Below are 25,482 nucleotides of genomic sequence, written 5' to 3'. Positions count from 1 at the left end.
AATCCACAGAGGCAGAAGGTAGGTTAGTGGTTGCCAGGGGCTGGGGAGAGGGAGAAATGGCTAGTGACTGCTAATGGGTACAGGTTTCTTTTTGGGTAATGAAAATGTTCTAGAAGTAGATAGTGGTGACTGTTGTACAACTTTGTGAATATACTAAAACCTCTGAATTGCATGATTTAAAAAGGTGAATATTAATGGTATGTGAATTATATCTCAATTTTTTTTAAAAAAGGGAAGATTAACTTTATAAGATTTCAGAATTTTATAGATTACAGTTGGCCCTCTGTACCCGTAGATTTGGAACCACGGGTCCAGAGGGCAGACTGCAGGGGCTTGAGCATCTGTGGATTTTGGTATCTGTGGGGTCAGGGGCCGGGGGGCGGTGGGGAGGGCTGGACCCAATCCCCTGCAAATACAACTGCATTTAGCAGCTCAATTACCAAATCTTCCTCCAATAACAACAATGAAACGAGGACTCGAGAAGTAAAATGAGTTAGCCAAGGTCACAAAGCTGGTTAGTCAACGAGCCAAGCTCCAACCCTGGGCCCCTGGCTCCCCACTCAGTGAATTTTCTGTTAATCTCCCAGCACAGGGACTGATCACACAGCCATGACTGAAGTGAAACTTCAAAAGAGAATGTTAAAAGCAGCATGTGTCGAAGTCTATGTCCTGCACGTTTATTGTGATAAGCAAACAAAATAAAGGAGGTTCCACCTTCTTACATACAGGTGTGTGCACATGTGTATATATACACGCGTGTGTATATCATGGATTCTTTATTTGAGGTTTTCTGCTTTTCCTATAAACTTATAGCAAGGTTTTATTTGGCTTCCTTATATTAACCCCCACCCCCAGATGAGCCACGTTAGATGTCCCCAGTATCAAAATGGAGCGTCCTGCTTTGGACGGTAAGAATGGCTCAGTCCCAGGGGCAATTTAGTTTGCCCCTTCTTCAGCCCTAGGATATGTGCCAGAGTGCAAGACAAGGGGAAGGACCAGAGCTGACCCCTGCTGCTTCTCATGACCAGCTTCAGAAAGGGTGTGGTGGCAGAGGAGACTACAGGTATTGGCTCAGCTACATCTTTGGATTCTCAGTAGATTTCAATCATCCCAGGTGCCCCTGGTGTCCTATTATTGATAGTTCTGTGTCACTTTCTTATAATGTGCCAGACAACTAGTGGCCCGCGTTCACATTATGCCTCCCAGTGGCCCGGTAGCTCTGCTTCTTTCCTAAGGGTAAGGCATGGATTCTAGCAAGTTTGTTTGTTAAGTGACTCTAAAAGGCCTCTAATTGTAACATTATCTCTAGCAGTGATTCTCAACCCTGACTCTGCATCAGAGTCACTGAGGAGCATTTAGGACATCCTCATGGTCAGGCTCCACACCCAGAGACTCTGATTCATTCAGTCTGGGTGGGGTCTGGGCATTTGCATTTTTAAAACTCCAAAGCTCTGTTGAGAGATTCCAGTTGATACTCTGGAAACACTGAAAACAAGGCAGGAAGGAACAGACTTCAATGCCCAATAGGGGAATAGCTACTTGATAGGTGAAGCACCTACTTAAAATGGTCATTAAAATGATTATATGACATTTTGGAAAAACATTTGTGATAAGCTGTTAAGGAAATTAAAAAGCATAAAGCAAATTACAATTATGCTATGATTGCAATAACAAAACTATCCATGTGTACAGACAGGAGCTAAAGGAAAACTTGGAAAATTGGAAAGGTGTTAAAGCTGAGCTCTTAAAAATTCTTTTGTATGTGTTATGACACCATTTGTTTCTATGATAAAAAAAATTATAATTAAAAACTACTTCTGGGCTTCCCTGGTGGCGCAGTGGTTGAGAGTCTGCCTGCCGATGCAGGGGACGCGGGTTCGTTCCCCGGTCCTGGAGGGTCCCACATGCCCCGGAGCGGCTGGGCCCGTGAGCCGTGGCCGCTGACCCTGCGCATCCTGAGCCTGTGCTCCGCAGCGGGAGAGGCCACAACAGTGAGAGGCCCGCGTACTGCAAAAAAAAAAAAAAAAAAGACTTCTGTGGGGACTTCTCTGGTGATCCAGTTTTTGAGAATCCGCCTTACAATGCAGGGGGTGCAGGTTCGATCTCTGGTCGGGAAGCTAAGATCTCACATGCCACAGGGTGGGGCAACTAAGCCCGCATGCAGCAACTACTGAGCTCACCAGCCACAACTAGAGAGAAGCGCGTGAGTCCACACGCTCTGGAGCCCACATGCTGCACAATGAAGATCCCACGTGTGGGCTGCAACTAAGACCTGACACAGGCCCCTCCAAAAAAAACACCCCAAAAAATAAAATAAAAATGACCTCTGTGGCTTAGCAGTGCACAGAGCAGCAGGGCTGTTTGAGGCGTGTGAAGCACAGTGCTTGCAGATGAAATGTAATCAACTCTGCAGTACTCGTGACATCATTTATTATCCTTGTTACGGGGGAAAGAAATGATACATTAGCTTAAAAAGAATTGACCAGGGCTTCCCTGGTGGCGCAGTGGCTGAGAGTCTGCCTGCTGATGCAGGGGACACGGGTTTGTGCCCCGGTCCGGGAGGATCCCACATGTCGCGGAGCGGCTGGGCCCGTGAGCCATCGCCACTGAGCCTGCGCGTCCGGAGCCTGTGCTCCACAACGGGAGAGGCTACAACAGTGAGTGGCCCGCGTACCGCAAAAAAAAAAAAAAAAAAAAAAAAAAAAAGAATCGACCAATGTAAGCAAACCATTTTACTTGGAAGCAAGCTCTTGTTTGAAGAATGGTCAGAAGAATTTTCTAACTGCTAAGTTGAGACACAGGGACAAGCATCTTCAGCTAAGTGCCAAGACCCTGGAGTCTGATCCTACCAACTAGCTGTGTGGCTCTGCAAAGTCAATTTACCACTGAACCTCAGTGTTGTTGACTTCTAGACATTGATGGCTGTCATTAGTAAGTCCAAAGTCATTGTGATAATGGAACCGTATACTTGAAAGTGCTTGGGGAAATATATAACATGAACATTAATCAGATTTTCTTCTAATACCTGAATATAGGTGAAGCCCTTCCCAGGACTGTTCTTCTTTGGTATAAGAATTACCTTCAAATGGGGTCCTCTAGATTCAACAATCTGTCATTTGACAAATATTTACTCCACACCTATGACATGCCAGCCACATTTGAGCAAAAACATGATTGAGGTGAAGGAGATAGCCAGAGGGAACAGCCAGTGCAAGGGCCCTGGGATGGGAACATGCCTTTTGTTTGTTTGGGGAATAGCTAGGAGGCTGGTGTGGCCAGAAGAGTCAATGAGGGGAAAGTAATAAGAGATAAGGTTAGATCTCGTTGGGGCTTATAGGACTTGACTCTGAGTGAGATGGAGAGTATTTGTAAAACAATAATGCTTCCTGGAGAGAGCCAGGTGTCATTTACTAGCTATGTGATGCTGGGAAAGCATCCTTTCAAGCCTCACATTTTTCCTCTGCAAGATGGGCATGACCGTGCATATTCTGCAAGACTTTGTTAGGCTCTAGTGAGATAACAGATGAACCCTGAAAATGCTGACTCCCTTTCTTCTCTCTCAGCAGTGTATACCTTGATTCCTTGAGCAATGGCGGCAGCAGCATTGGCTTCTTCTTCATCGGCTTGCACCAGAAGTTTCTTGGCATCGGCTTCTCGCCTCTCCCCTTCAATTTTCACCATCATCTTAGCGGTCTCCTCAGAGGTCTGAATGAGTTGGGGTTGGAGGGCAGTCAGTTCTACTTGTATGACGGCCACCTAACAAGGAGAGGAAGGTGGGAGGGGTGCAGGGTCAGCTATGTCAATGCCGAAAATGGCATGGCTGGCAAAAGTTGAAACGATTCTCTAACCTATGATACACGCAGAAAATACTAATGATTTTAATGGTACTGGGTACATATTTGTTGGCTGGAGTTTCTCTCTTTGATCTTTCAATATTTCGTTACTGAGTTCATGCTATGTGTTGTAGTGACCAAGCTCTGTGGTAGGCACTATACATATAACAGTAAACAAAAAAAATTTTTTTAAAGATACAACACTTAAAAAAAGATATCCCTCCTGCATTGAGCCTACACTCTAGTGTTGGGGGCAGTGAAAGACAGAACAAAAGTAAGTTAGGGGGAAAAAACCTCTACATTTTTTAAGGCTGTGAAGGAATCATACACGGCTGAGAGAGCTGGGATAGAAGGAACTTTCAAGGCCATTTTTTCCCAACAGTCTGATGCTCTCTCTCTAGAAAATTCCTGTCAAGTAGTTTTCTGGCCACTGTTTGAACACTCCTATGGTGGGGAGCTCGCCACCTCTCAGGGGAGCTGGGCCATTTTTCAGGCAGCTGAACACATTAGATTTCCTGATAAGGAGCTGGAATTTACCTCCAGGCAGTTTTTCCCCACTGGTCCTGATTCTGCCTTCTAAGGCAGCTCAGATGCTTATCTGAAGAGAGTTTCATGACCTTGAAGCCACTGTCCACAGAAAGCCCACATGAGAGAAGAAGCATAGCATGCTGGCCTGATTAGGAACACAGACACTGCAGTCATGCAGACCTAAGTTTCAGTTATGGCCTCACAACTTGCACCAGCTACTCACGAAGCTGTGTGATCATGGGCAAGTTGCCTGGCCTCTCTGGGTCCTTGATCTCTGTGTGTAATGTGGTGATAACAGTACTTTCCTCATATAGAGCACCAGGCATGTGGTAGGGCTCAAGTAATGTTAATTGGCACCACATTCTCTTTACTGGTCTAGACTGTCTCAGGTCATTTTGCTGCTCAACACAGTTTGCTCACCCTTGTCTGGATAGACTCCAATTTTCAGCATCTCTCTAAAAGCTAAGGACCCTGAATTGGACCCAGCAACTGCAGGAGCCGAGCAACAGAGGCACCCGTGATGTTCTTTCCCATCCCTGTGCTGCGCATTGGTGGGTCTGCTATACTCAGTGACAGGTCAACCTACTGCAAACCATTCAGGTGCCTGAGTTCTTTTTTTAACGTTTTTATTGGAGTATAAATGCTTTACAATGGTGTGTTAGTTTCTGCTTTATAACGAAGTGAATCAGTTATACATATACATATATCCCTTCCTTAGTTCTTTATTGGTGCTGAAAACCCACGTCTTAATATGGTTTTGTCAAGTGGCTGAAGCACAAATCAGTTACTAATTTATATGCCACACATTTTGCTAAGGGTTACACTGTGTCACCTCATTTAATCTTCACAATAGCCCTATGAAGTGAAGACTGTTCTTATCACTTCTTTTTATAGAAGAGGGAACTAAGGCTCTAAGCGGTGAAATAACAACTTCAAGGTTCTGTAGCTGATAAGTTATAAAGCTGGAATGTGAGTCCAGGCCCTGCTCTTAACCACTGCCTTATTCTGCCCAGTTCCCCACGAGAGTATCCAGGGCTGGGGCAAGGGTGAGGTGAGTAAGGCACTTGCCTTGGGCACAAAATTTAAGGGGGCTCCAAAACACTCAGTATTCAAGATAAATAGTATTTTACTGTAATGTTGTAAAAAGTTAAAATGAGCTCAAAAAGATCCATGATGAACAAAACATCAAAATCTTAAAGACAGACAGGGCTGGGTTTAGGCCAAGCAAGTGGGGTGAGTTCTGCGAGCACAGGGTCAGAGGCTGTCTTTATTTTATTTGGTGCTCTCTTGACTTCTGCACCTGAACAAGTGCTTTACCGCATCCAATTAGTCTTGGACCTCTTTGTCCCTGTACTATTTTGGCAGCGCTCACCTGTGAAGCGGCAAATTCAAGTTTCTGCAGGCCTGTCCGGTAGCAGTTCCTCATCATATCCACCTCTTGCCTTTTCCTATTCAGGAGCGTCTTGAAGGTTAGGATCAATTCGAGGTAGGAGGTGGGGGTAACATAGTTGTGTCTGCGAAGTGTGTTGTAATAATCAAACGACAGCTTTTTCGCACTCTCCTGGAAATATTTGCACATGGAGATGACCCTGCCGAGGACACAAAGGTGGTTAGGCAGGCCCAACTTGCTCCAGAGAGATCCAGTACAGCCTTGGTTCACAGATGTGAGGATGTGAGAAAGCCACTCACTATGGCCCACTAGAATCCCAAATTCTCTGAAGCATGTCAACAGAGCTTGAGAATGATTGGGGAAGTATATATTCTTACTAGAATGATCTGTGATTAGGTAATTTCTATCTTTAATCACTTTTGTGACTCACCAGGGCTTAAGCTGGAGTTCTTAACATTTGTCAGTCTGGTGAAGCCTCTGGACTTCGCAGAATAATGTTTTTAAATGCATAAAATAATATATAGATGGTTACAGAGGAATCCAATTATGTTGAAAGAGTTTTCAAATTTTTTTTTTTTTTTTGCGGTACGCAGGCCTCTCACTGTTGTGGCCTCTCCCGTTGTGGAGCACAGGCTCTGGACGCGCAGGCTCAGCGGCCATGGCTCACGGGCCCAGCCGCTCCGAGGCATGTGGGATTTTCCCGGACCGGGGCATGAACCCGTGTCCCCTGCATCAGCAGGTAGACTCTCAACCACTGCGCCACCAGGGAAGCCCTCAAAATATTTTAAAAACCAAATTTATGATATAGTAATATGTGTGCTTTTATTTATGCATTAAATCAGGGATCAGCAGACTTTTCCTGGTAAGGACCAGATAGTAAATATTTTAGGCTTCCCTGGTGGTCCAGTGGTAAAGAATCCACCTTCCAATGCAGGGGACGTGGGTTTGATCCCCGGTCAGGGAACTAAGATCCCACATGCCGCGGGGCAACTAAGCCCGCACCACAACTACTGAGCTCACGCGCCTCACCTAGAGAGCCTGTGTGCCGCAAACTACAGAGCCCACGTGCTCTGGAACCGCATGCCAAAACTACAGAGCCCACGCACCCTGGAGCCTGTGCACCACAACTAGAGAGAGAAAACCCGCACACCACAACTAAAGAGAAACCTGTGCACCACAACAAAGAGCCTGTGCGCTGCAACGAAAGATCCCGCATGCCTCAGCCAAGATCCCATGTGCCGCAACTAAGACCCAACGCAGCCAAAAATTAAAAAATAAAAAATTTAGGCCTTGTGAGCCACATGGTCTCAAGAGCAACTATTCAACTCTGCCACTGTAGTGTGTATGGCTGTTTCCCAATAAAACATTATTTACGAAAATAGGCTGTGAACTAGACTTGGCCCATGGATCATCATTTGCCGACTGTGGCATTAAATAGTAAGATTGGACAGTAGGTCTAACAACTACCATCATTTTGAAGGAAATGATATATTTGGGGCATCTGTAATGACTGAATGAGTTATGAAAATAACTGTGACTCCTACTGGTAACAAAGTCACACAACCCTACTGGGGTTTATTGCCTACATTCATCATTGAAAGAAACGCAAAGTATCAGTTAGATGTCAGTGAAAATGAAGATGTACTTTTTCCCCCACTCACATTCACTGTCCCTCTGAATTCTGTTCATGAGCCTATGGACCCAGGTTAAGGGTCTTCTGGCCTAGAGAACAAAGTTCAAAGTTCTTAAAAGCCATGAATATTCTGACCGCTACCTATTTCTTCGTTTTCTGTTCATTCATTTAATAAGCAGTAATTGAACCTACTGTGTACCAGGCACTTGCTAGGCACTAAGGATACAGAAGTATACAGGAAGGTGATAGGACCCCTGCCTTCATGGGACACCTAGAGAGGTCAACAGTCTTAACCCTTCTCTTACTGTAGCCAAAATTCAGTGCTTTTTTTTTTTCGTTTGTATATCATCTGTGCTTTATACAAAAAAAGAGTAAGTTATTTTCATAACAAAAAATCCTCACAAGAACCAGTTTTCATCCCCTTGGCAGCAATATCATCCCTCTTGAGAATGCATGCTCTAGGACTGTTGAAATAGCTATAGTATTATATCCAGGTTCTCATAGCTATGACAACAGTGCATCTCAAGGACAATTCTGAACAATGAAATGTTATTCTTTTTCAGCAAAGATGTTTTATTAAATATCTAAATGTGATTTTAAAATATAAGACATTTTCTATACATAAAATGGTAAGTTTTGAAACAGCAACAAGAATAGAGCCAATATCTAGATTTTCATTTGAAATATTTGGTTGCTGTACTAAAATGCAGCCAACACTTACTCTCTCCGAACATTGTCATCGAGCTCCACATCTTCTAGAAATGTGTTGGCTACCAATTCCAGGGCATCTGTGGGCCAAGACTGGAACCAGTAAATTGTGCAGCAATTGATCAGGGAAGGGAACATCCGCAGGGGGTTCCGGAAGGCATACCCAATCGGACTCATGGCTAATGAAAAGTAGACTTCGTTAGTTCTCTTTCTCCAAGTCAAGGAGGCTGAAAGGGACAGGCAGGTCTTTCCAAGGATTCTGGTGGGGTAAGGGAGCAGTCATGTTTCCTATTGGCACTCCAGGGTGTGATTGGGAATAGTCAGGATGAGTGCCTGGGAAGCACAGGGGAATCCTGGGATATTTTCAGGAAATTTTGTGATGGGAATTCAGTTTATTACAACACCTTCTGGCTCGTCTCCAGTATCCACATTGTCCCTTCCAGATCCTTAGGGTCACATAGCCAGAGTGGTTTGAGCCCTTTGACCCACGTGCTCTGTTTGTTCTGACTCACAGACATAACAGAGCTGTGGGGCCATCAGCTTGTTTCTGACCCCATCCCCATCCAACCACGAAGGTCGGATTCTATGCCCCAAGTTCTGTTCACTGTTTATTTAGACCCAGTGTGGTGGGAGGAAGCATAATGCCCAGGTGAAAGTGTGAGGAGGTCAGTGTGGCTAAAAAAGAGAGAAGGGGAAGCTTGGTTGGAGATGAGAGTGGAGAGGATGCAGGGGACAGCCTGGCAGGTGGCTTTATAAGACTATAGGTTAGGAATTTTGCTCTTTATCTGAATAGAAAGCAATTTAGGTGTTTTAATTTGTGTATGTGTGTAAATATACAATGCTCACATTTGCAATACATGAAAAAAAATCCCCATCCTGACTCAGTGGAACATAAAGGTCTGGAATGGACAGAGTGGACATAGAACAGTTAGAAGGCTGTAGAGGTGAGGTCTGGGCGAGATGGTAGTGGCTTAGCTAATATGAAGGTGGTAGAGATAGAGATAAGTGGGTAGATATGCGAGAGAGAAGGCAAAAATTGACAGGACATGGTAACAAGAGAGAAGTATTAAACATGACCGCTAAGTTTCTGGATAGATTGGAGATATCGTTCATAGAGAGAAGAACTCCAGGTGCTGTTCTGTGAGGTTGCCAGGTAATGTACTAAAAGGAAGGAGAGGGTTCAGAGGAGAATTCAGAGGACTGAGGAGAGTGGAACAGGTTTAAAACAGTTGTTCAGGAGAGTGGAAGTTTCCAAAGGAATTCTAGGCACTGACCCGTGGGTGAGTGAGTGCCTTGGCTGGATCATTCCTGGCACCACTGTAAGAGGAACGGGCTTAAGGCACAGGAGATCCTGAAATACCCAGAGGAAAAGGGCAAACCGAATTTGCTTCTTCTTACCAAGGACAATGTGAAGGTTGTTTTTCACTCTCTCAATAAAGAAGTTACACATAGAAAGAGGAGTGGCTTCGATCTTCTCGCTTTCTGTCCTTGCTGCCATGTGCATCGTCTCCACAGGTCAGCCTTCTCGTCAGCGGGGAAGATGTTGGGCACGTCTCCCGTGTTCAGAAGCACGTTGATGTCCTCAATGAATGACTCGTCCTTGATCTGGTTATCGGTGAGGAGGAACACAGTATGCTTGGAGGCCACACCGACCTGCAGCATGATCTTCCTCAGGTCCTCTCGCCAGTCATTGCCTGAGTAGCTCTTGGTGAACTCGATCTGGTACAGCTCATATGAGTTCATGAATGTGGACAGTTTGCTGGCACTTTGCCGCCCACTGCCCCCAATGCCCACCAGGAGCAAGTGGTCTTTGTCCTGCTTCAGGACCCTGCATATCCTGGAGATGTGCTCAATGGCGAACCTGAACATGACCAAGGACATGGGGGCCTTGCTGGTCTTGTTGAACTCTTCCAGGTAACACTCCATGACCACTTTGAGTTGTTTTAAGTCAGTGATCTCATCATAGATTTTTTGGTCACTTTCTGGCTTGAAGAAATCTCCAAAGAAGAGGCTACAGATATTATCATCAACTATCTTTCCAGCGGGTGACAGGTGGATGAGGACCTGTGGGAAAGGCAAGTCTCAGCTAGGCATTCAGCCAGTAGCCCCAGCCACCATGGTGCTGGGAGGTGTAGAGGGAGGGAGCAGGGGATGTATTTGTTTCCTCTGAGCATTCTTCAAAGTCATGGTTCATCAACATTTTTTTTTTCTTTAAACAAAATATGTGGATCTCGTGGTTGTAAAGACTATGATGAAAGGACATTTGAGAAAAGAGTGTGAAAGCAAGGGTCAATCTGTTTGCTAAGTGATTAAAACATTGGTGGTCAGATTGTAAGATCCCAAGAGGAGGTAGTCGAAAGATGGCATCATTTTTAATGTACTTGTTCCTTCACCAAATAGAAGTGCAGGCATTTCCCTGGTCCCCACTCTGTACCTAGAGTAGAAATGTTTTATTTTTATTTATTTATTTATTTAAATTTTATTTATTTTATTGATTGATTGGCTGCGTTGGGTCTTCGTTGCTGCGCAAGGGCTTTCTCTAGTTGTGGTGAGCAGGGGCTACTCCTCATTGCGGTGCATGGGCTTCTCATTGCGGTGGCTTCTCTTGTTGCTGGAGCACGGGCTCTAGAGCGCAGGCTCAGTAGTTGCGGCGCACGGGCGTAGTTGCTCCGCAGCATGTGGGATCTTCCCAGATCAGGGCTCAAACCCATGTCCCCTGCATTGGCAGGCAGATTCTTAACCACTGCACCACCAGGGAAGCCCTAGAGTAGAAATGTTTTAGATGCCTCTTCTTCCTGATATTAGAAACTGGCAGTGCTTTTGCACTTGGCCTCTGGATGCAACATGAAACACTTGCAATTTTTTCTATGGAGAAATCGTAGCTTCTTAAGAATAGAGGTGGAACTAGATGATGCAAATACATAGGCTTAAAACTTCTTATATCAAAATAGAAAAAGAGAAAATATTTACAAACGGGAAACCATGACAATCTTTCACTCAGGCTTTACCAGGGCATCAATCAAACCATGAAAATTCATGGTGTATTTATTTCTCAACTCACAAATTAACTGACCTTGCAAATGCATTTTACGTTAATCATAAACAATAAAATCATATCATAAATCATAAGTTTGAATGTATCCAAACTTACATGTTACCAGGGAAGTGAAGTGAAAATGGGCCAACTATTATATCACCAAATTGAGTGATTAGTTGGCTCAATACACTGTTTCTTGAGATTCAGAAAGTGGAGCTGTAAATCTCTAGTAGGAAGACAATCTGAGATCTGAGACTAGCATGATAAAATATTTGGGGCAATTTCTGAGGCCAAATGATTACAGGGTCTGGCTTACCTTTTCCACAGACTGTTTGAAGCAATTGGAGGTGGTTTCCCTCACCGTGTTGAAAAAGACCTGTCTGTCCTCATGATCAATCAGACGGTCATAGAAGACCCGGTAAACCTCATGGATCCAAAGCCGGATAAATTTTTCTACATCCTGAAAATCCAGTTAATTATTTGAATAAATGGCAGGTGGTGACTGAGGTGGTAGTTCTCAAATAGTTTCTAAATCCTGGGGTCGATATGGGGCTTTAATGAGATAATGCTTACAAAATACTTAGCACAATGCTTAGCATAGATTAAATGCTTGATAAAAGTTAGATATTACTCTTATCATTGTATATTCCATGTAGCCAAGGATATCACTGAATGAACTTGATAACAGAAATGATAGCGGCTGACCCGTAGGTGGGTGTGAGGGCAGAGCAATACCCCTTGGATCACCCGTGAGAAGTCCCTCAGGTTAAAGACATAGTGTGACTTGGAGGGAGTTGGCAAGAAATTCTCCACTGCAGCTTTATAAATTGTCATCGTAGCTTGTACCAGCAACTTTCCATACCTTGGGAGGAAGGAGAAGGCAGACCAGTTAAAGAGGGGCCAGAACTGAGGACCCCAGGCCAATAACACAGGAACCTCTTACCTTAAGAACATCACATCAAACCCTTTTCCAAAGTGCCAGTCAGCGATTGAATTGAAAATCTTGGTTAAAATGTCATCCTCAAAGGCATTGATGGAAATGATATTCAGGTGGCAAGTGAATCGTCCTGGAAAACATGCACAGGTATGAGTGTGCATATATTCTCACACTTACCTCCTGGGCCTAGAGATCCTGAGATACAGAAGAGTTTTCCCTCTGCCTTAATGTTCTAGAGCTGTGCTGTCCAATATGGCAGCCTTATGAAAATTAAATAACATTAAAATTTATTTCCTCAGTCTCACTTGCCACATTTCAACTACTCAAGCATAACATGTGACTAGTGGTTGTTGTATTGCACAGTACAGATATAGAAAGTCTCCATGATTGCAGAAGTCCTGGTAGTAGTGCTAGTCCAGTGCTCCAGGTTGTTAAAAGGTAAAGGCAATATATGGTCATTGTAAAATAATCAAACAATTCAGAAATACTTTTATAGAAAGTATCCCTTACCTCCCACACACGAAATCCATTCTCTCTCCCCTCCCCACTGTTAGTCTGACATTCTTACATCTCTGTATCTGTATCTATGTACCCAATGTTAGATAACCATATATTTATAGTTATACTATGCATCAGCTTTATTGAGATGTAATTCACATACTATATAATTCATCCATTTAAAGTACACAATTCAATGATTTTTTAGTATTTTAGCTGTGCAACCATTACCACAATCAATAGCAGAACATTTTAATCACCCCAAAAAGAAATCCTTTACCCACTAGCAGTCACTCCCCATTTCCTTGCAGCCCTTGACAATAATCTATTTTTTGTCTCTATAGATTTGCCTGCATATCTTCTTTTAAAAGTATTTTTCTATATAAAGCACAGATATAGAAAACCACACAAAACAAATGTATAGTTTAGTGAATCATTATAAAGTTAACATCCTTACATCTACCATCCATGTCAAGAAATACAACTTTGCCAGCCCTCTATAGAAGCCCCTCCATATATCCCATCCCAATCACAGACCTCTCCATTTCTCCCTCCAAAAGTTGCCACTATCCTGACTTTTAAAGTAATTTCTATCTTGCATCTTTATTAATCATGTGTTCATTTATAGATACCAGAGTTTAATCCCACTAATTAAAAAAAATTGATATGTCTTTTAAGTCTCTTTTAATCTATAGGTTCCCCCCTCCATCCCTTTCTTTTATCTTCTTTTGAATAGCTGGACTGTTTGATCTGTAGAAGTTTCCACAGTCAGGACTTTGTTGATTGCATATTCATGGTGTAATTTATTTGGTTCCTCTGCCCTTCGTATTTCCTACCAATTTGCAGCTGTATCCAGAGACTTAATCAGATTCAGGTTCCATCTCTTTGGCCAGACTATAGGTGGTGGTGTAGTCCTTCATCAGAGGGCACATGATGTTGTCTCTCCCTTTGCAATGTTGGTAGCTACTGATTCTCAATGGCTAGATCCATTAATTCACTGAAGTTTGCCAAATGGTGATATTCTGATTCTATTATTTCTTTTTCATTTACTATATAGTTTATTAAAATATTAGGAATATTTTTAGAAAGGGACACTTCCCCTTCATCTACTATTTGCTTATACAGTGGTATACTTCATATAAGAAAGTCAATAAATGCTTGCTTCTTTCCATTTATTTATCAGTTTTCAAGATAATGAACTGGTTTTTTATCATCCTCTGAAGATGACCAGCTATGATTGTTATTACTGATTCATAGATTTAAATATCTTATGATATATTTCAATCCATTTAAATTACTATCATTGTTGAAGGTCAAATTTCCCCATATTTGCCAGTTAGAGCCTCCTTGTGCTGTTAACTGAATGCTTTTGACATGACTCTGTAGTCTTTGAAAGCTTTCTCATGATTGGATATATGAAAACGTTACAGGCATATATGAAGACGTTACAGGCATATCTTGTATATTTCCTGCCCCAGACATGCAATAAGCCATTTCTCCAAGAAGCCTGGTTTATTTTAGTAGGAAACTGGATTTCAAGACCACAGTCTGGGTGCTAAGAATTCTTATTGTTAATGAGTTGGTTATTACTTTTTAGACCTGGAACATGAGTTAGTACTGATATTTCAAATTTAGGACTCAGGAGCTTTTTCTTAACTTCTTCTATATTACGTCTTGATTTCCTTTTCTCCACACTGAGTCCTGGTTCTCAAGGACACAAGGACACAATACTATAGTTACTCATTCATATAATCCTACTTTATACATACAACACACTCAGAATAAGAATATACTACCGCCACCAATTACTATAATGGAAGAGTTTAAAACTTCTTGTATGTGCTATCCTCATCCCCCTCCATCTTCAACTGTTCAATGTCTACATCATCAGATCATATAGGCTTTATATGTTATAATCTCTCCCATGTAGTCTTAGTTCAACAAATAACCACATTAAGTAATGCTCACTACCAGTTGTTATATTGATCTCTTTATAGCTATTTTGATCATGTGAAACCCATTTTCTAACAGATTCCTGAGAAAGGGCTTATGGAAATAAGTCTCTGAGTTCTTGCATGTTGATAATAGTTTTTATTTTATACTTGAAGGTCAGCTTTGCTGGCAATAAAAGCCTTGACTCTCATTGTATTCCCTCAAGTATCATAAATATGTTATTCTGTTTTCTCTAGCATAAAGATTGCAGTTGAAAATTCTTAAGATGATCTAATTTTCTTTTTCTTTAAAGTCCAGTGATTTTACTAGTCTTGATAATGATCATTTTTGAGTCTGTATTCTTAGGTACACAATGTACCTTTTCAATATGTAATTTTCAAAAATACTTTTTTGGGGGGCGCATTTTATTGGATTATAGCTTTTATTATTAGTTCTGTTTTCTTCTTCGAAGAAACTTCGGTTTTCTTCTTTAGACACTCCTGTTAGTTGTATGCTGGATTTTCTCTACCTAACTTTAATATTTGTTACTTTCTCTCAAACCTTTTAGTTCCTTTCTTCATTTCTAGAAAAAAATTTTATTGTGATAAAATATACATAACATAAAATTTACCACTTTAGCCATTTTTTAAGTGTACAGTTTAGTGGCATCAAGCACATTCACACTGTTGTGTGAACATCACCACCACCTATCTCCAGAATCTTTTCATCTTCTGAAACTGAAACTCATTAAGCACTAACTTCCCATTTCCCTCTCCCTAGCCTCTGCTAACAACCATTCTACTTTTTGTCCCTGCGAACCTTAGTACCTCTTATAAGTGAAATCATACAATATTTGTCCTTTTGTAACTGGCTTATTTCACTAACATAATGTCTTTAAGGTTCATCCATGTTGTAGCATGTCTTTATTTATTTTCTGATTTAAAAATTCCTTCTAATTTTTTATTTCTTAAGGCATTACTGATTGTATTTATTCTATTTTTGCTCCTTTTAGTTTTGGCTTCATTTCTAAGGTAACTTTTTTCCCTAATTCTTGAGTTCCATCATTTAATTTCTAAGTTTTTCTAATTCTGATTTATGTCATTCTTTCCTGTCTTGTATTATCTCATCAATGTCTTTCAGATTATTTTGAAGTAATAGATTAAAGTTTTTAAAGTATGTCTTTCTGTTGTGCTTTTGAAGTAGGGGTGTTTTTCTTTATTCTCTTCCTTCCTACATTAATTTTTATGAAACATGACCTCAATACTTTTCTTTGCTCATTTTTATATATGCAATTAGAGAAGGCTTGACTCAGATGGCTTTTCTAACTCCACAAAGTTTCCTTTTCTGTTGATTTCTTAAGTGTTCAAAAATATAGTGACTTGATTTCTGAACTTTCCTGCCTCTGTTCCTCTCTCTCACTCTCATTTTGACCTTCTCTTTCCTTTGTTTCTAGTAATCTTAACTTGCTCAATTCTGATTCAACTCCAGTTTCTCTTCAGTGCAGGGTCTCACCTTGTATGGGAGACCTGGGTTGTTAGTTTAGAGAAATCACAACTGGCTATAATGCTCTAGTCCCTCAGAGCTCACTGCAGGTTCATTGTGCTTACTTGTTACTTGAGAAGGTAAAAGTCCTGCCAACTTCAGCTCCTGTACTCAAATTGGCTGCCATGCTTATCAGTGAATATCTGTTTGCTACTTTTGGGTTCAACCATTCTCAGGTCTGTTAGATGTCTCAATACTTCCCTCTGCTTTCTCCCGCACAGATGCAGATAACATGTGGGTCTTGTAGCTGCCAGTGGTTTGTTCCCACCAATTATACTTTAGAATATGTGGGGAATACTCTGCCAACTAGTTTTGTTGTAAATGTTGTTTATAGGTTTTTGGTTTTGCTATCTAGTTGCTCTGTTTATGGGAATTTGGAAAGAGCCAAAAATGATGATTCTGGCACAGTTGCTGCCATTTTTCCCAAAACTCTTTTCAATATATATATATATATGTATATGGCATTTTTTTTTAAAAAGGAAAATACATATGTCAGTACATATTTATATATATATATATATATATATATATATATATATATATATATACTCCACTATACTTATGTATTGACATTTGTAGGTTTTTCTTTTTTTAAAAAAAAAAGCCAGAATAATATTTTACACATTGATATGGAACCATTTACAGTTGTGTGAACTTGAGAAATTCACTTACTCTTTTGATGATAAGGTTACTAATAGTACTTAATGTTTGTTAATGTTACCTAAACCCAGATCAGTCTTCTGCCAAGCCATACTCTCAACCACCATACTATATTGCCTTGAGCTTCAGGTTTCCCATCTCAGCCCTGAAAGCTGGCAGCTGGTCTGGCAAATATCAGCTAGGCTGTTAGTTCTCCACTGAACACAATTTCATTAAATATCAACATCAGATGATGTCACTCCCTAGCTATGATGGAACAAGATAGAAACAAATTTGCTCTGAAACCATGAAAACTTCCACCCTAGCTAATATGAGTGACTCTACTTCTTTACCAAGCAGAGAAAAAAATTAAGATACCCACTCATCAAATTGTCCCCACTTCTTGAGATTACCCAATCCCAAACAGAGTCCCTGGTTCCTTAAGCCTTTCCTCACATCACCCAGCATAAGCCCATTTAACTCTCTTTCACCAGGCACTCTCATGGTTCTCCATGCTGTGCAGACACCCTTTCTGCAGCAAATTAATAAACTCAGTTTCACTTGACTACAACGTGTTCCTGGCAGACTTTGGAAACTGGTCTTTATTATAGGATCTTTTCAAATGTCATATATGTGACATAGCCTGAAAACTGTCAATTGCTGCACAAATGTTAATAATTACTGTTTCCATGATATGTACTGGAAACAGATATTCCCTTTTGAATAGATCTCCACCCCCTGCCAGTTTTATTGAGATATAGTTGACATATAACATATATGAGCTGAAGGTTTACAACATGATGATTTGATGCATATAGATATGCAAAATGATTTGCCACAATAAGGTTACGTAACAATTCCATTGTTGCTGTTGTTGTTAACTAGAGTCACCATGCTATACATTAGATTCCCAAAGCTTATTCATCTTATAACTGGAAATTTGTACACTTTGACCAACATCTCCCCATTTCCCCCATCCCCTAACCCCTGGCAACCACCATTCTACTCCTGTTTCTATGAGTTTGGCTTTCTTAGATACCACATGTAAGTGATATCATATAGTATTTGTTTTTCTCTGACTTATTTCACTTAGCATAATGTTCTCAAGGTCCATCCATGTTGTCACAAAGGGTAGGATTTCATTCTTTTTTATGGCTGAATAATATCCCATTGTGTGTGTGTGTGTGTGTGTGTGTGTGTATACACATCTTTATCCATTCATCCATCGATGGACCCTTTGGTTGTTTCCATGACTTGACTATTGTGAATAATGTTGCAATGAACATGGGAGTGCAGATATTTCTTCAAGATGGTGATTTCATTTCCTTCAGATATACCCAGAAGTGGCATTGCTGGATCATATGGTAGTGTTATTTTTAATTTCTTGAGGAACCTCCTACTGTTTTTCATAGTGGCTGCACCAATTTACATTCCCACCAACAGTGTACAAGGGCACTTGTTATCTCTTGACTTTTTGTTAATAGCCATTCTATCAGGTGTGAGGTGATATCTCACTGTGATTCTGATTTTCATTTCTCTAATAATTAGCAATATTGAACATCTTAGCCATTTGTATGTCTTCTTTAGAAAAATGTCTATTCGAATTCTCTATCCATTTTCAAATCAGATTGTTTGTTGTTTAGCTATTGAGTCGTATGAATTCCTTACATAGTTTGTATATTAAATCCTTATCAGAGAGATGGTTTGCAAATATTTTCTCCTATTGAATGACTGACTAGGTCTTAGAGAAAAGTAATATACCAAGTTCCTCTCCCTCTCACTAGTGAGAGAAGTGTTGAATTTATAGACGCTAAGTGCCTGAGATCCTGTTATATTCAAACCCAAGGCAAAGGTACCCCTGGACTCTGTACTTGAAGTGGAAGGTGATGGGTTTGTGTACCCAAGTAAAATCACCCTTATTTTCCTTATTTTACAAATGAAAAAGACAAATGCCACAGGGGAGAGCAAGGTCACAGAATCTTAAGTCTGGAAATGGCATTAAGATTCTTAACCAAGGATGTATCTCAGAATAAAAGTATGAAAATCTGTAGACCTAGATGGATCAAGTTGCACCTGAAGCAAAATATATTCCTGAAGTGTTAGATGACAGGGGAAAAAATCTTATTTATTTGTTTGTTTATTATCATTATGATTTTCCTTAGGCCACTTTTGGTTAGGTGTGCTATCTCTGACAATCCAAAGAATTATAGAAACACAACAGGTGAATCTGTCATGCACCCTTAGTTGAGAACCTCTGATCTAGCCTCCCTCCTGGAACACATGCTGTCCACACTGAACTCCCCTCTTCATAGGACTCTCTGTTCCTCTAAGCCCTAGCCAAAGACTCCTCAAATCCTCTTTTCATCTTCCCATCCTATTTCATACAACTACCAACATGAAATATTCAAATGTCACTCCTTGAAGCTGACTCAAGTGTCTCTGGCTACAGCCTAAACACACCTTTCTCCACCTTCCATCAGGATGAGTGCCCTGCACCAATCCTCCATTCATGAAGGTGGTCTGGCTCTGCAGGGGGTGGGTGAAGAGTAATGAACTCTCTCCTTCACGTACCAGTAATGTCATTTCTTCCTCCACCAGGGGGGCCCATGGCTGTCACAAGCAGCACATCAACGATGTCCAGCTTGTTTGTGTCCTTCTTGTCAAACCAGTAACCGTGGTCAATCCATTGCCTCAGGAGCTCAATGGGGGGCTGGGCCCCATATATCTCTTTGGCTGACATGTTGAGGTCAGCTGGGGAAAGAAGCCATGGCCACAGATTGTAAGTCTATGGGATCCTTTGCTCTCACAGGAGGTAGCAGATGATTATCCCTTCATGGGAGAGTCTGTGCCCAGTTGTTACATCCTCACTCTAGGCAGGGCTCAGCCACTGGACATTCTCACAATAATGGAAGAGCTTTTCCTGGGTTCTGGGCTCTCCTGCTTTATTGACGGATTGGCATTAACAAACAGACATTTAATTTTTTCCCATATTTCCTCCAGGGTAGGGATTAATTTTCTAAAATAGCATATTGCTCAGTCCTGGCACATAGAAGGCACTCAATAAACTCCAATGAACATTGATTAAATGCCCAATTTTGTGTCATGTAAGATTTTAGGAGTTTTATACATATTATCTCATCTAATCAAAATAATGACTTTATAAGGAAGAGAGTATTACCTTTATGTTAGAGGTGAGGAACTGAAGGTCATGGAATAGTATGCTTAGGGTCACAACATGCTTAGGGTTAAAAAGTGAGATTTGGACCTAGGTCTGTTTGGCTGCAAAGCTTAATCTGTTTTTGGATATACCATAAAAATAGGAAGGGAGAAAAGATTGGAGGAAAGGAGAAAAGGGGAAAAGAAAGGGAAACGAAATAGGATCCCTGCCTTTAAGGAGCTGTTGCTAATTGGCAAGGATATAAATACATGCAACATTTACTATCAATACGTGAATTTTAAAGACAGGACATGAGATAACCCAGAAGGGCAGGGCATTACTATTACTAAATGAGAATTTTATGAGTCAGCAGTAAGAGAGTGGAAAAGATAATGTATTTGGCACCAAGAAACCTGGTTTTGGCTCGTGGTTCCAGAATTTTCTAGATGTTGGACCCTGAACAGGGAATTTAACCTCTGGAGCCTCAAATAACTGACTAGTAAAGTGATAATGGTGGCTAATAAACTGATGGGGCTGTGAGGCTCAAGCAAAATAAATGAGGAAGTGCTTTGTAAACATAAAATCCTGGGAAAATTCAATGTGCTTATTTCACAAATATTTATTTAGCAACTATTAGATTTCTTCATATACTGATAACATATTTATCTGGCACATAATGGAAAAGGAGCTCATCACAAAGTGTGAGTTGCTTCTGGAGATGCAAGAGGGCAAATACCACAATCCCCTTCTGGACCTAACTGCTTCTCACTACAAAGTAACTTTGCCTGATCCACGGGCTCAACTTCATTCCAGGAGAAACTGGGATCCTCCCTCAGGCAAAAAGGCCTGGACCATGCCTCACTTACTGAAAATTTGGCTTATAGTACATGGTTAACAAATACTTGGTAATGAATGAAGGAAAGGACAGGAAACAAAAAATGAAAGAAGGAAGAGAGGGAGGGAAGGGAGAGAAGAAGGGATGGAAAGATGGAGGGAAGGAAGGAAGGGAGGAAAGAAAATAGGAGGGGAGGGAAGGAATGCTGAATTATATTAACCAGAAATATTTTATCTCCCAGAGAGAGTAAAAGGACTATACAGTGGCCCTACAAGGGGAGATTCTGTTTTGCTGCAGCTTAGAAGAATTTGGTGTGTCCAGATCCAGGCTAATGCCTTACCCACAAATACCATTGCTTACTTCCCTATGGGAGGCCCAAAAAGGCCCTTCCGCCGTCGATCCAGCTTGGACATGATGATATCCTGGGTCTGACTGGCTGAAGTTCTGGCAGAGAAATTGATGCAGTTGGGCAGATTAGTATTTTTGGGAAGGTGGAAAAGGAAGTTGTTGGTGATGACTGATTTGCCAGTGCCCGTGGGTCCTACGAACAGCATTGGAATCTCATGGTCCAGGTAGGTTTTCAAGAAGAAGGACTGCTGGGCTGTTTCCATTGTGGGGATGATGAGTTCTGAGACCTGTGCCACAAAGACATGGTGAGTCTTGGTACTGAGCCCAGGAGATTGGGTCTTAGAATTCAGGAGACTTGGGTTCTATCCTTACTATCCATTCAGCTCCATCTCTTATTTATCTTTATGATTTTAAGTATTTTACCTCTCCAGGGGCCTTAGTTTCTTCATCTGTAAAATGGGGATAATAATGGCAACTAGTTCACTGAGCTGTTTTGAGGATGAAATTAAATCTTGCATGTAAATATGGGCATTTTAGAGATGAGGAAACTCTGTTTTAGAGATGAGGAAACTGAGATACAGAGTTCACTTACACACCAAGTAAGTGGAAATGCAAGGATTTTAATTCCAGCTTGTCTGATTCCAAGGTTTATATTCTTAACCACTGAAATGTCATATTATAAACACCAATTACAGTAAGGATGGGTCTATAGCTACTGCCATCTGAGACCACTGCTCTGAACCAAGCTGTCTGCCTTGCCCCAGGAAAGATCCACCTCTCATACGCCACCTATACTGCTTGTTCAAGAAAGGTTAGGTGTGACCCTTGACCCCTATTCCCTGTGCTTGTTCCTCATCTGCTTTTCCTAATGCTCAGATTCTTGGTTGTTCCTATTAACTCCTTTTCCAATATGTAAATTGCAATACTATTCCTGGTATTCAGGCTCCAATTGGGCTCTAAGGGCTTGGTCTTGAGCTCCTGGAATCCCTATTACTTATATGTCTATTACTTAAATGTCTAGACTAGAAGGGGCTAGTGAACATGGAGCCCCTGTGTTGTGCAACTCTAGGGAGCACCATTCACACTATGGTTTATGTAAATGGTGCTCCTAAAGCAAAACTAGACCATAATGCAAGTGGCACCAACAGGGACTGTGCAACATGGTGGCCTTGTGTATACTGGTAGACAAAGTCTTGGCTTCTTTTGATAAATAATTTGATCAAAGTAAAAGGAGCAGGGGGCTTCCCTGGTGGCGCAGTGGTTGAGAGTCCGCCTGCCGATGCAGGGGGCACAGGTTTGTGCCCCAGTCCGGGAAGATCCCACATGCCGCGGAGCGGCTGGGCCCGTGAGCCATGGCCGCTGAGCCTGCCCGTCTGGAGCCTGTGCTCCACAACGGGAGAGGCCACAACAGTGAGAGGCCCGTGTACCGCAAAAAAAAAAAAAAAAAAAAAAAAAAAAAAAATTAAGGAGCAGATAGAACAAAGGAATTGAAGTGGTGAGGAAGAGAATTAACGGGTGTTGAGCTATAGATGTTTTGCCTCTGTTATTCCCTGCAGCTTTCCCAATAACCCTCTGAGGCAGGTATATTATTAGCTCACTTTTTCAAATGAAAAAATTGAGACTGGAGGATGGCTGGCTAACTTGTCCAAAGGCACATAGCCAGTAAGTGATACTGAATGCAGAACCAAGTACCAAGACTAGGAATTTAAAGCAGGATTTGTTTCTTAGATTTTTATTTTCAGGGGCTAGAACAATTTTTTGACAAAGGAAAAATTCCCAGCAGAACTAAAATATTTTCTGCATTGGACTTTTATTTGTATGAATCCAGCAAGATTTCAAACCCCTGGAACTCAGGTGATGAAGCTCTTTAAGGAGAATGAAAGTTTAGGGCCTCAGTGCTGCGGGGTTCTTTACAAGACTCAACCTCCAGGGTGTGTCCTGAACTCAACACACATTCCCTCCTGCTTATTGCACCCTTTTCACAAGCAGCTGTGCTCCTGTCTGGTGTCTGACTTTGTCGTCAGTATTTCCACTTTCCCATCCACCTCCTACTACTCAATCTGGGGCCTGAACAATCTACAATCACCCCCAGAAAGATAAATTATGTCCACTAGATAACTTCAACTAGAGGCATGAAATTGCACATCTGGAAAAAATTTTCCACAAGGAAATGAGCAGGAGTTGTAGATGAATTGTCTGCTAACCAGAAAATCTACTAATCAGTACCCATTTTTCTGAGAATTCTGATTAAAGAAATCTTTCTCTGGGGATTTTAAAGAAAAGGCAAGGATCTTTTTGGCTGAGATATCTGAGAGGTGGACTGATGACCATCTGGCATTATAGACAGTGATAATAACCAGAATAGCAACAGCATAATCTAGCACACAGTGTGTGCCACAAATTCATGTATAATGTCTTCAATCCTTGCAGCCATCCTTTAGGTATTTTTTTCTGCTATTGTGTAGTTGAGTAAATTGAGGCAGAGAGAGTGAAGGCTGAGTAAGGAATCTGGGACTCTCTGATTCTAAAGTCCATGTTTTGAAGGCTCAGTCCAGCTCATGTTTGAACCTTTTTCTAAAGTAAGTTCTTAAAAATGCTAACACAGACCTGCTGTTAACCTCTCCACTTTGCTGAATATCAGGTCATTACCAAAGTTCCATGGCCAATAACTCTCTTTTACCTTTGCATCTGCTGGGATATTTTCCTCCTCTTTAGTGATATACTCTGTCCATGTGTACCAATGTCCACCACCCGCTTGAGGAAATAAAAATCATAGATGCTTCCTGGACCCAAAGAAATAGAATAGGTTATTAGTACATCAGGGGTTTACATTTCATATTTGAGATATTTAACTACCTCAGCCATAGGCATCTGAAATGTATACCTACCAGTACTGGCATAGTTGTGTAATGGTATAACCTGGAACAACACCTTATAAAGAGTAATAACTTTATTATATGTATAAAAATAATCGGTGCTAATTATACAAATAATTATTCTTAATAATATAAAGAGGAAGTATTGAAAAGAGCAAAAAAGGAAGAAAACAAATCGCTCCAAATCTCACATCTAGAGACAACTTTTTTTTTTTTTTTTCGCGGTATGCGGGCCTCTCACTGTTGTGGCCTCTCCCGCTGCGGAGCACAGGCTCCGGACGCGCAGGCTCAGTGGCCATGGCTCACGGACTTGGCAGCTCCGTGGCATGTGGGATTCTCCCGGACCGGGGTACGAACCTGCGTCCCCTGCATCAGCAGGCGGACTCTCAACCACTGAGCCACCAGGGAAGCCCTAGAGGTAACTTTTGATGGCAACCCTTCCAGTACTCTCTCAAGGCACACAAACATATTAAAGATGGAAGTATAGGTAGATGAAAGAAAGGATTTTATTAGAATAGGATCATTTGATATTATATATCATACACTATGTATATATATATGATTTATATTAATACAACATAAAATATAATTATATTTTTATATATTATACTATTAAAAATAAAAACATTAAATCTAATTTTACTTAAATTAGAAGAAAAGGAGACTAAAATGAAACTGAAGCACCTGCTGAACTTCAGATAATTATTATTCACTACAAGAGATATTGGTTCCTAAAAGTGGTTTCTTTTTTTTTTTTTATTCAGTTGAGGTATAATTGACAAATAACATTATATTAATTTCAGGTATAAAATATAACGATTCAATATTTATATATACAGTGAACTGATCACATTATAAAATTATATTAATAAAGATTGTATATGTAATATATAATGCATATAATATCAAATGATTCTATTCTTATAAAATCTGTCACCATACATAGAATTGTTTTTCTTATGAGGAAAACTTTTTTTTTTTTGCGGTACGCGGGCCTCTCACTGTTGTGGCCTCTCCCATTGCGGAGCACAGGCTCCGGATGTGCAGGCTCAGCGGCCATGGCTCACGGGCCTAGACGCTCTGCGGCATGTGGGATCTTCCCGGACCGGGGCACGAACCCGTGTCCCCTGCATCGGCAGGTGGACTCTCAACCACTGCGCCACCAGGAAAGCCCAAGAGTAGTATTCTTATGTCACATTTTCTTTCCTTCAGAATGTTGCAGACCATTGTTCCAGTGTGTTTTCTTGCATTCTAGGTTGCTGTGTAGAAGTTTGAGGCCCATCAAATATTTCCACTTTTATTGATTTTTCTTTCCTATACAGATGCATGATGGAATCTCTTTTATCCTGGAAGTCCAATAATTTAATCATATTATTTCTTTTGGTGAATTATTCTGTATCAGTTTTTCTTGGAATACAGCATACTCTTAAAATTTACAGAAGCAGTTCTTCATTTTAGGAAAAATTTCTGCATTTATATCTTAGTATATATTGTCTACGCTATTTATTGGGTTACCTACTAAAGGAATTAGCACTGTTTGGTCTCCATATTAATCATATTCTTTATAATTGCTCTTAGACTTCGTCTTC

General features: G+C 41.0%; 1 protein-coding gene across 1 annotated transcript in view; it reads right to left on the bottom strand.

Moving 5' to 3' along the window:
• The window catches only part of DNAH3 (dynein axonemal heavy chain 3), a 170,133-nt gene that overhangs the window by 39,401 nt on the left and 105,250 nt on the right, over positions 1-25,482 (bottom strand). The window contains 13 exon segments of the mRNA XM_082644527.1: positions 3,574-3,756; positions 5,734-5,950; positions 8,106-8,271; positions 9,491-9,607; positions 9,610-10,156; positions 11,446-11,589; positions 11,835-11,991; positions 12,073-12,196; positions 19,249-19,428; positions 21,010-21,025; positions 21,029-21,304; positions 23,698-23,768; positions 23,771-23,800. Of these exon segments, the coding sequence (XP_082500653.1) occupies positions 3,574-3,756; positions 5,734-5,950; positions 8,106-8,271; positions 9,491-9,607; positions 9,610-10,156; positions 11,446-11,589; positions 11,835-11,991; positions 12,073-12,196; positions 19,249-19,428; positions 21,010-21,025; positions 21,029-21,304; positions 23,698-23,768; positions 23,771-23,800 (2,228 nt within the window).

The sequence above is a fragment of the Mesoplodon mirus genome (genome assembly GCF_964341445.2).
Source record: "Mesoplodon mirus genome assembly, chromosome: 15".
In the NCBI taxonomy this organism is placed as follows: domain Eukaryota; kingdom Metazoa; phylum Chordata; class Mammalia; order Artiodactyla; family Ziphiidae; genus Mesoplodon; species Mesoplodon mirus.
This window is presented reverse-complemented; position numbering and strand designations above follow the sequence as displayed.